This window comes from Myotis daubentonii, chromosome 2 (assembly GCF_963259705.1).
Source record: "Myotis daubentonii chromosome 2, mMyoDau2.1, whole genome shotgun sequence".
Lineage (NCBI taxonomy): Eukaryota > Metazoa > Chordata > Mammalia > Chiroptera > Vespertilionidae > Myotis > Myotis daubentonii.
Window position 1 is genome coordinate 28,967,453 of NC_081841.1, and position 12,109 is coordinate 28,979,561.

At 40.4% G+C, this 12,109-nt stretch overlaps 1 protein-coding gene across 3 annotated transcripts in view; it reads right to left on the minus strand.

Moving 5' to 3' along the window:
• LMO3 (LIM domain only 3) overlaps positions 1-12,109 on the minus strand; it is a 58,821-nt gene that overhangs the window by 46,099 nt on the left and 613 nt on the right. The window contains exons 1-2 of one of the 3 annotated variants that reach the window (XM_059682307.1): positions 10,655-11,123; positions 5,232-5,445 (exon numbers count right to left, since the gene is read on the minus strand). In XM_059682307.1, the coding sequence (XP_059538290.1) occupies positions 5,232-5,437 (206 nt within the window). In that variant the 5' untranslated portion in view covers positions 5,438-5,445; positions 10,655-11,123. Of the gene's footprint in view, positions 1-5,231; positions 5,446-9,412; positions 9,580-10,654; positions 11,124-12,109 lie in introns of those variants that run through there. The other 2 variants (XM_059682306.1, XM_059682308.1) reach the window with 2 other exon arrangements.

The following is a 12,109-nucleotide window of genomic DNA, read 5'->3' on the forward strand; positions in this document are numbered from 1 at the left end:
TGACTGAAGTATTCCATGCTTTATAAAAAGATGAAAAAGTAAAGATATAGAAATAGTGTGAAATATTTTTGTATTTTTAATAATCTTGTCTGGGGAGGGGGTGCCTTTGTCAGTGAAAATATCTAAAGTCTGTCAAACAAAAAGCGACAAAACTAAAATAACTACATTAAATAATCACTCGTTGAAAATGGATGATTCATAGATTTAAAGACAGAATGATATTAGAGACAAATTTAGAAATAATAAATTCTCTGTGTAGATGAAATATTTTTAAAAGTTTATTGAAAATCTGTTGACACTGAGGAGGTCTGGTGTGAATCCATCAATTTTTTTTTCTAAAGTCAGGGGCTCCCTCCAAAAGTATTTTACAAAACAAAATTATCACTCCTGATTTGTAATGGTCCATGAATGGTATAGAGTCTAAATTATTTAAAATATAATTTAATAATGCTTTATGATAACAAACAGAAAAATGGACCTAAAATTACAACCTTTTATAAAGCTACAAATAAAGATAATGTGCAAGGACTATAACAGTGTTTTTTTAAATAGACCATAGAGTCTAATACATTCATATGTCAAAATATTTCATAATACTAAGATTAGCTTAGACATTTAAATATGGTAAAAGTTATGACTATAATAAAGTGTTAGAAAAGCTTCAGTGAAGCTTGTAGAGAAGAAAAAGGTTCTAGTCCATATAAAAGCTTAAATTTTCAGAATTTAAAATAAAAGTTACTTTTCAAATAACAATAATTCACTGCTTTCCGAGGAAGATGTTTTCAACTGCCTAATACTAAAAAGATGACAATGAAGCAAAAAAAAATGAACACTTTATTCAACATTTAAAAATTGTGAAATAACTTGTCAGATAAAATAATATTAACAACATATTCATGTTTTCCTTTAAAGCCTTAATTATGTACTGATATTAATTGAACCTTATGTAAAAATTTAGAGGCACCAGGTTTGATCTGTGCGAAATAAAGCAATAGCTAGATTAATGTTTTATGCAGCCATTGCTTTTAATGTTCTATTTTAAAGTTACTATATCATTATATTAAAGCATTAATTTGTAGTAAGCACAGCAACTTCAAACCGTTTTCTGTTAATTGGCAACTCTGATGGAGCACGAAGCATCACTCTTTCTCAGTAGTTTCATTTTAAAGAGATCATCCTCACATATAAAAATAGAAAATTGCATTAAAATTTATATAAGACATTTTCAGCTTCTCATATAGGAAGAGCTGTAAGTAGTTTCTATGGCATATATCACAGCAAAGAGCTTTGAGTACATTCTCTGTGTAAGACACTTTTCATAGAGGTAAAAGATACAGCCTATATGGACTCAATGCTTAAAATATACCACAAGTAAGAAATTTTAAGCTTAACAAAAAAAACACCAAAAATTACCCCAAAACTTAAGTGATAGATTCTGATATCCTTTACTGCCATCGAGTTGAAAAATATTTTGCTATTTCTCCTGGTTCTGATTTCTTATCACTTGCCACAAAAATCTTAATTCTAAAACTCTGGTTATACATTAACTACTTCATTCATATTTTCCAAATTGAAATAAAGATGATAGATAGTGTGGTAGTGAGTAGAGTCCTATAAATACCATTACTAAATCTTTGCTAACTTTTATACAATAACTGTTAATCTACTTTAGGCAGTCTATGAATTTTAACCTCTAGTTCAAGGTACAAAGATGCTGCCATTCTAATTGGTCATAAGTTCATCTCTTAATAATAGTTCTAAATGTATTGGATACATTTTTAACAGATACCTTTCTACATCTTGACATATAAAGATTGATGGACAGATTGACTTCATAGTTTAAGTCAGAAAGTGTGTTAATAGAGGAAGTTTTTGAATGTCAATCCTTCTGTTCCTTTAGGTAATGAATGAAGGCGGAGGACAGTCCTACAAACTGTCAGATTCTTTCATCAGATCCGTGCATTTTATATTCTAAAGAAGAATAAAATACATTATACCACCCCCATTATGGAAAATGAACTGTTCAGATTTGAAACTCAGAATATAAGCTGTAAAATGTTTTCTTTTTCTTAAGTATATTAATTGTGCCACAAAGGAGAAAAAAAAAATCTGAGAGGAATCAAATTTATCACACTCATAGTTTTAATAACCCATAAGAAATATCTTATGATTTAAATTTGTATATTCATTACTTAAAGAACTTGTAAAAACAGGTCATCACTATCATTGCTCCAAGCAACGCAAAATTAGAACTTTAGGAATCATTGTTCAGAATTAAAAATTTTTTTTTTTTGGTTTGTTTTGGTTGTGTGTGTTTTTTTCAAAGAAGTTATTAGGAAGTTAAATACAATTATCAAAAATAGGTCACTCTTCTATAGATATGAAAAAAATTCTTTAGACCAGGATAATGCCTATAACAAATAATTTATTAGTACAGGTAAACAATTTTTTTATCATTTTCTATATTCTTATTTAGATGCCTAGGAACTTAGACAGAGAAATACAGACCTGTAAGTTATGTATGGCCTGTTTGATGCTTCAAAGGAATTATGTAATATCCAAAGACCAAAAACAAAACTACACCATTTTTAATAGGATTGAAATGGTTACGCACCAGTTATGCAAAATACAGACAGGAAATGTGCAGAACCAGGAGGGAAATAGCCACGGAATACTACTTGTTCACTGGTCATATTGCACATTTTGTATAATTGTTAAATGATTAGATAGTAACAATTTTAGGTACATCTCCCTTTTTTAATTAGTTATTTCATCCATTACCTAAACGTATGCCTTTCACACAGCAGGCATCCAATGAACATTTTGGATGACTATTTGTACACATTCAAAGATATTAATTTGTGAATAACATTAGCTTGATTGTATTTGTCCATCTCACATACAGAATCAGACTATTTCAATGTGCCAGAGACATATGCTGTTGAACATCCACACAATATCACTGAGCTACATGCTTCCCACAGAAAACTAAATACCACATCGGTGGCATAATCTATAATACAAAATGCAGTGTTTTTACTCACATACCAATTTCTCATTTCACTTCTACAATTTTCAAGTGTTGATGAATTACTAGTTGCCAAAGAAGTCACGTTATATAAAACAAACCTTCAGTTTAAATAAGGGATAAGCTTGCTGTTAACAACTTAGTCTGAAATATTAACAACCTGTAGGCTGTTAACATAACAACTAGCCATTAATGTGGTAATGACCAATTTCAGAGGAAATTGTACCCTGAGAAATGAATATATTGGCAATCAGGACCAGGATTTATATCTGAGAGAGTATGAATGTCTAAAAATAAGTTAACAAGCATTAAAAGTTTAAGCCTATCAGAAATTTACTAAACGTTCTATTACAAAGGGCAACAATATGGACTCATTTGAAAATTTTCTTCAACAAAACACGTACGTGAGGTATCAAAGCAATTGGACATCATATTTTATTACCATAAGGAAGAATAAGTCCAAGGTTACTTTCTCGCTTGCTATTATATTGACAACTGCAAAACAGCTTCACTCAAGACACGGGTATTTCATTGGCAAATTTATATTTTTAACTTAAAAATTCTAGGTATTTTCAAAATTTTCTTTAAATTTAACTTAATTCTGTCTTTACTACTTATTAGGACGCCTTAACCTTGCCAGACTCTATAAAACGACTTATTTTGTAATTGTTGCGACATAAATCCACTGAAGACACTACAATTGTAAACAAAAGTAAAAGTCAAAAAGATTCAAAAACTCATGACTTATTGGTTAGTAATGATAAAGCCAAACTAGGAAGCAATGTGAAGTCATTAAAAACAAAATATATGCTGCATGTAGAAACAAGGCTCTAATTCACAATGAGCAGAGACGGAATTTTTATTTCAAAAAGAAAAGTTCAAAGACTGCAGTTCTAAGAGAATTCACGCAATAAGTTAATGCTGGTTAGTTGTGCCACCACAATGAAGGAAATCCTGGTATAAAGAGTCACTTCCCATTGTGGGCGCCTTGCTTGTATTTTGAGCAAGAGAACACAGAGAAGGAGTAACAAGTGGTCATAGTCAGGAGGCTGTCAGGTGAGGCAGTCCTACGAAGGGGAAGACTAGGATTTCAAAAACAGTACTGCATTCGCCCTCTTGTAACTATTATTAAGCAAACAGTAATTTTTTTTATATATCAAAGATTAAATCGGACTGAGAAATAACTGGATTCTATAGCAAGAAGCACTAAATTTCCTAGAAAGTACCTCTCCAAATAGCTAAGATGGTTAAGGAGTTACCACCGACTGATAAATTTTGTGTCATAAGGGGGGACAATTAAAAATAAATCTCTTAATGTTAGACTAGGAACATGATTAATCATGTCAAACATGAAAACCCAAATGATGCCATCTATCACTTCTCTAATTTGATTGAGCCTACTTTATTAATATAAGTAATGTGCAGCCGAATCAAGCCACAAAGTTCCCTGGGAAAGCCAAATAATCTTCCTTTAAATAGAAGTCCATGTGTCGAGTACTAAATGCTGGGAAACAAGTTTAGTCAGCTCCATGGCTTCATAAGCAAGAACATCTGTCGGGTCCTGAAACTGTCCAGATGTTTGCAGTGAGGACAGTGGCTGTCATTTCCCCGCAAGGATGGCGATGGTTACTTTGCTGATTTCCATACAGCTACTGGCAAGTCTGAGGCTGTTCACGCTCAGTGATATCTTGCTATGACCACTTGGAACGGCGCGGGGGAAAGATGTATTCACACTTTGGGCAAGTTTTCAAAATTGGCTAATAAATATACTAATAAATACCGGTTGAGAATCTCTAACAGATTTTCCCTGACAAATCTGAAACAGAAAGACAGCTGCATATTTCGTGTTCTGCTTGGCCCACCTTGTCGCTTATGGTCTAATAAAAAAAAAAAATGGATATGCTGATTTCTACCGAATACGTCCTTGACATGAACATGACAATACAGGCAGTCGAATGATCTGCCCCTAACTAGGAGCAACCAGGCAAGCCAAATGGAAACCTTTTAGATACTGTGTTGTGTTGGCCACTGCTTAAGCAATAATTTGCTTAACAGGCACCGGGCAACATTTTGAAGGCTAACGGGTCAACATCCTTCAGGACTATAGGCTGGCAGTAAGGAAATGAAACAAACCAAAACATACACTTACGAAAGTACTTTAAGAGGAATCCAGTCATCACTGGTGTGCAAGGGTAAGTCCTACCTCAGATAGTCTCTGCGACAAAGGATAAGGTTCGCTTTAGTGTACAGGGTGGAGCCCACTTCTCCCAAACGGCAGTCGCAGCAGGCACACTTCAGGCAGTCCTCATGCCAGTATTTGTCCAGTGCCTTTAGAAGATACCGGTCCTTGATCTTTCGGTTGCAGCCAGCACAACCTTTCGGCTTGGTGTCTGGCTGGACTGAGAGCATTTGTATACCTAAAAGGAGACAAAAAACAAAAAGAGAGAGCTGGGACGACAAGACAGAGCCATAGGATGTCAGAAGACCTCAAACAAGCTAAATATTTCAGAGTGCCTCCTTTAAGGAGTGTGAGACTCTCTCTTTTTAGGACTGTGCTAAAATCAAACTCTATTCTGGACAAAGAGCACCTCAAACTTTGTGAGGTTCTTATCAAATCATTTCTGAAGTCGTACATGTAGAGTGGTGAAAGTAGTGAATTCACCTTGGTCCCAGGAAAAGGACACTATGTACATGAAGTTAAATAATTGCATAGTGTCGCCATTCTATACACAGGGCGGTTCCTTTAGGGATAAAATGTGAGCAAATGGCTACCAATCTTAAAGGAAAGCTATTTAACAAAATAGTCCATGCAGACTATAAAAGTCAAAATTGGGGGGCGGGGTTTATTGATTAAAAATTTCACTTACTAGGTGCCTGATGACAGAAGGAGAGTGTGCCCTGATGGGATGACACTATCCTTACTTAGAAGCAAAGATGCTTGTAGTTAAGTACACAGTACAGTCACCCCAAAAGTTCACCGATCCTATATTACTTGTTTGCATCCAAATACTTCCTTCTGTGCCCTTGATATTTCAAAGTATTCATTATGTTAAAATAAAAAAGTATACTCTCAAGCATCATTCAGTGCCTGTGTTAATGGCAGATTACCTAACTATATACTACCATATACTCTTATATAAAACTGAAGTATAGGATTATGTAATTTATTACCATTCACATGCACTTATTTATAGAAGAAAACAAGAGAAGGCAAAGTCTGAATATATATTATATATATATACACACACACATATACATGTAATTATACATACAGAGATGAATGTAATATGTACAGTACATATATTATATAATGCTATCCTAGACAGAGGGACATTCCTATATTTTTTAAGATATCTTTCCATCATAAACAAGGGTCTAGCTGGGTTTTACAACTTGACTAAAATTTGAAAGAACATTCGCCGTTTCTTCTTTCCTAATACCCAGCTTTAAAAACAACCCTGGACTAACTATTCAGAGCCTCCTATTTATTAAATAACTCACTTTAAACACTGTAAAGTATCACAGGCATCCATCAATTCCAAAGTCCCTCATTTTACAAATTAGGATACGGAGGCCTAAGAGAGGTTAAGGTACTGGCTCAAAGCTGAACAAGAGTTAAAGCACTACACTTGGTGGCCATCCCACAGCCTCACAATGCCATTGCTCTATCCTGCTTCCTCTCCTAGGCACAAAGTTCTAAACTTGGACACGGAAGGATACAAAACACCAAATGTGCCTGCACTTGAAACAGTGTCAAGAAAAGAAATGCCAAGCTCTAGTCTTGAACATTTTCTGCGTGCTTCCCTCCTCCAAAAGAGTTAAACCTCCTTCAGTTTCCTCTGATGCCTTGTGATGAAGACCTCGCCTCTATTACCTTCACTATCTTTTTCCTTTTTAAATCACACCGATAAGAAACATCAAGGCACAGTATCCACGCAGATGGATAACTTTCCTAGCTACAAATATTACATGCACTGCACATAATACTGTTATGATGTTGAACTTCCATTAGAAAATAACTTCTCTGGTTAGAGGGGTAGAGTAGGCAATGGCACGGAAGAAAGCAGTGTGCCTGTTCTTTCTGCGTGATCTGCGTAGCTGTGGTCTCCGGAGCTGCAAACTAGCAGCTGGCTTTGAACAGAAGAGCAGGTGGTATTCCTATAGCCTGCTTTCTGCTCCTTTTCTTTGAAGGAGCTGAGGGGCTAGTGTAGATTAATCATAACCCTTGATAGCTCTGCTAAATCTCACTCTCTAGAACTTCTAACAAATGAAGTTTCTTTGATCAGAACTAGTTACTGTCTTCTAGCAAGGTTCCACAAGGATTAAATCCCATTAATTATAGTACAGATCTCACCCTAGTGCCTCTTAATCATGCACCTAAGGGGAGGGAGAAATTTTGATTTACTAAGTGATACTCTGGATTTCATTATTGAAAACATCTAGAGATATATTATGAGTGGCCATTCTCATTATCCAGTTTCTAAGGCAATTATTTTCTATATCACAAAGCTACATTTATTTTGTAAAAATCCTTCTTAGTTGTAGCTAAGCTATATTTCCGAGTTGTGTTACCACCATCAAGCCTGGAAGGTCAGCTATCTTTTATTCAAAATGCTTTGCAACCAAGACAGGGAATACCAACATTTGGCACACGCAACACTACCCTGCTTGTCTTCACAAAATGTTTTTGTTGTGTTGACATTTTAATTTAGCACTCAGAGGCCAATTAATATTTGAAACTCTTGCATTCTGTTTGGCCTTGGGCGGAAAAGGAGTTTGATATTTTACACTCCATCCCGGAGCCTTCTTTTAGCAAACATCCTCACATTTCTCTTGAAGGGGAAATCTTTTCAATACCATGCAACTTTACCAGCTGTAGGAAAAGAACTATTTTGCAGTCACCACTTTGCCATGAACCTAAAAGGCATCAAGCAGTCAGCAACCTCCCCTCACTATCCAGAGCACAGGTCTGGGGAGCTGAGAAACATGGCACAAGTTGCTCAGAGCACATCAGGACTCATAACTAGTTTAAGATTGGCATGTAAATTGTTCTGAGGGAAATTCTTATTGCCTCTGAGACCCTGCCATTCTGAGTTATTTGACAGTTTAAGGGAAATCATAATTTCAAAAAAAGACATAAATAATAGCCTGTGCAGTGTGGTGTGCAGAAATAAGTAGAACCATTTCATTTAAACTCTGGTGAGCTTTTAATTGCCCGGATTGCATTGTGAGGCGGCCTAACGGTTGATTGCCTCCATTATGTTCCCTTGTTCTGTGCCATTCATCCGAGCAGTCTCAGCTTCAGTAGTTAACACAACAAAGTAACCACAACTCCACAACACACAGGGGTTTAAAAAAATAATCATAATAAAAGATTTGCAGCACTTAGACACAGTCTTTTATATTTTTGGACTAACTACCCATACTGAATGGGAAACATTTTGTCCCCGTCGGAAGATTCACAGGGAACAATTTGGGAGAAGGAATTGTTAGAGGGAATACATAAAGGGGGTTGGCAGAGATGAGGTGCCTCAGGAAGATGCTAAAATGGGAATGCGGGTTCTGCAGCTGGGAGCAGTGACACAGATTAAAAGAATTTGGCCAACACGGCCATTCGATTGCCAAGAGGTACCAAACAAAAGATTTTCTCTCCTCCTGCCCATCTTCATCCTCTCCCAGCCCCCAGTCCCGATTGGAGAACTGGATTGGGCCTAAAAGCTTGTTTCTCTCTGTTCACTGGCCCAGAGCATCCCTACAGGCTGCAGCCCCCTAAGGGACAACAATGCAAATAGATGTCCCCAGATCTCAGGCTCTGGAGCTGCTTAACTCTGTTCTGCCCCTTCAACTCGAACCCCCCCCCCCATCTTTCCACCACCCCTCCCCTTTTTGAGCAATGGAGCTGGGAACCAATTTGATTCCCTTTTTCTCCAATGCAGCTGCAAGGCTCAGAGATACTGACATTTTTCCACTCTTATCAGTTTAATTACAGTTACCATGGCAGCAAAGTGCTAGTGCTTGGCAAAGGCCAACAAGAGATTTGCAAGACTGAGTTCAATTTTGATGCAGCTCACATGCAAAATAAAAAAAAAAAAATAAGAAACATACATACACTCTAACAAAGAATCCCTTTGCGGAGTTATGCTCCAGCCTTTTGTGGTTGTGTCTTTGCACCCACACAGAGATGGTTTGCAAAGAATGTAGCAGTTATTTGTTGCACCCCGCCAGATTAATTGGTTTAAGCAGGCCGTCTTTCAAAGCAGTTACCACAATAATATTTGGGATCGTTCAGAAAGACACAAAAGCAGCGGAAGAGCCGGGAGGCTTTGGAGCAGCCAAGAGCGCCGAGCGCCGGCAAAGTGCATCCTTGGTAGATGGTAACCTTACCAAAACTTTTCTCCTTTTTCTGCATGAGTTGCTTTAGGCGTGCCTGAGTTGCGGAGGCTTCGCATGGAGCACCAAGCCCAAAGATCGGCGCTGAGAGGGTCTCCTTATTTAGCTGGAGGGCGGACCCGGTGCGCTGCCTACACCGCTGGAGGACCGACTATTGTGAAGCCACTTTGGGAGCGGGTCGGAGTGGCGGCAGGGGGTGGGGGAAGGGACGAGGGCGGCCAGACGAGACGCGGCGCACACAGAGAGCCCCCTCGCAGGGTGGCGGTGTGCAAAACGATGGCGAATGACAAAGCCACATGCTTCCCTAACTCTGCCCATAATCCTGAAATCCCAGCGGCCCCTTTGAGCTTCGCGGTAACAAATGGATTTGATTAAACTGTCACATGCAGCGTTAGCATAGCATATCATGTTCAATATGAAAAAGATCATAAATCTGAGTTGTATTTCATAACAGCTATCTGGGAAGTGTCCCCCCTCCCCACCCCCCCACTCCCCACCCCGTAGAAATGTGCTGCATGGGTTGGAATCGGGACCTATTAGGACATAGGCACCTGGTTCCACGGAATCTCACTCTTCTGGCTACTTCTCCCCGACCACCCCCCTCCTTCCCAAATAGCCACTTTCCCACCTCATCGGAGCCACACTGTGTGATGGCAGAGCGGGGAGAGGCAGAAGTGTCAACAGGAACCCAAAGGTTGTTCTTTCAACTCTTGGGGGCTACGGGGTGGGGGTTCATGAATTCCAGCAAGTCAGGAGCAGAGGGCTCCCCCGAACCCATCCGGGACCGAATTCCTTGCCTAACGGGCCGGACCGCAGCGAACCTGTCCTCATGCCAAACTCTCCCTGCCCCTCTGTCCCCGGGGGTGAGGGGTGTGGAAATGCTGCAATTCGGCGTGAACTTTGACTATTACCCACTCGAGTCGGACTTGAAACATTCCGCGCCGCAGCCACGCTCCCTCCTTCCAGCCACAGCTTCCGCGGGCATTTCATGTCTCATCATAAAAATAATGAAGCCTCATATGATTTAAGCAAAACCGTCTCAGCAGAGCTGCAGCCCGAGCAAAAGTTGCAGAGCGGAGCCGGGCTGCAGCTCCAGTTTATGCCTCATTAGGAGGCTCGGGGAAGGAGAAGAAGAAGAAGAAAAAAATACCCACATCCGCACACGCACGCGCGCGCCCGCAGACACACACACACCGCAAAGCAGCCGCCGCGTGTGTACACAGTCGCCGCACTTACCTTCTCAATTAAGCGATACAGGGGGAGGCGGTTCAGAAAGCACAGTGGCTGCTTTGTAGCGCTTCTCCTTGGGAAAGGTCAAAAAGAAGCATTGTTTGAAAAAAAAAAAAAAAGAGGGGGAGGGAATCTCTATTTTTTTTTTTTTTAAGTTTACAATAATGAGGTCCTCAAGGATCCGCCAAGTAATGGTGTTGATCGCATCTGAGCCACAGGTGTCCTCCTTTTAGGCAACCGCAGTCCGAGGCGGTCTCTCTCGGTCCTGGCTCCAGACAACTTACCCCCGCAGCACGCAAGGAGCCGCGCTGAAGGCGGCCGGGGCTCTCAGCTGCAAAATGCAATCCCTGCCCAGCCAGACCTCATACAGCCCGAGAAAAGGTCACTCCGTTATTACTGAGCCGGCGGAGCCCCGGCAGCGCTTGTCAAGACCACAGAGAAGCAGCTCCCTTCCGATTGAAGACTATTTACCTCTCGCCCCCACCCCTCCCCTCTTCTCTCCTTCCCTTCTCTCCCTCCCTCGCTCGCTGGCTCCCTCGCTCGCTGGCTCGCTCGCTCTCCTGTGCCTGTTCTGCAGCTCAGTCAAGTACAGCCGCCCTCGGAAAGTGGCAAAGCAGCCGCGAGACAGATCGGGCTTTGTTGCTAATTTCCCAGGGTGAAAATTTACAAGCCTGCGAGTGCCGTCAGCACAGCCACAGGCATATGCTGCTCACAAACGCTGGGGACGACCCCGCGCACAAAAAAAGTGACCTCTGCAGGAGGCGGCTCGGGAGGGACCCTACCTCCTGGACCCGTTCAAAAGAAGTCCTGCGAAGGAGCTCCCAGGAAAAGAGTGGGGCGCCTAAAATAACCCCGGCGTTTGGGGAGTAGGTGGACACATTTAAAGCAAACTATTCCAAAGCCTTTTCTGAAGCCGCCAATTATGAGAATTAAAAGAAAAGCCAGGGAAGCCAACTGCTACCAGAACGCCCTGGGAAAGCACACAGCCCTCCCCTTTCATAAATGTCTGGGGGTGGCTGCAGTTGCCCGGTCTCTGACTCCCATTCATGAACTCTCGAAAGTCGCTGCTCCGCAGGCAGGTCTGCCACACGAGTGGCTCCCACAGATGACACACTCCCCTTCCTCCCCTACTCTAAGGGCCCAAGCACCAGGCTGAACGTGCTCCCCATGGACCAGTACTCCCATCCCCCTCCCATCCCCCATTTAAACACTTCCTGCAACTTCTTGAATTTCTCCCCATTTAAAATGTGCATGCCGGAATGAAAATCACCCAAGAACACCCATAAACATGTTCTCATGACTAACTTGGCCAAAGAGCCATGGAGTGTCTTCACAGGCTTATTTTAGAGGCCTGGTCAGATTTTTTTTTTCCTTCTTGATGTAGGTCCCATTCTCCCCAACCTTTTCTCCTCTTAACTTTACGTCTGTAACGGCCATTGGGAGCCTTAAAGTATCTTATTC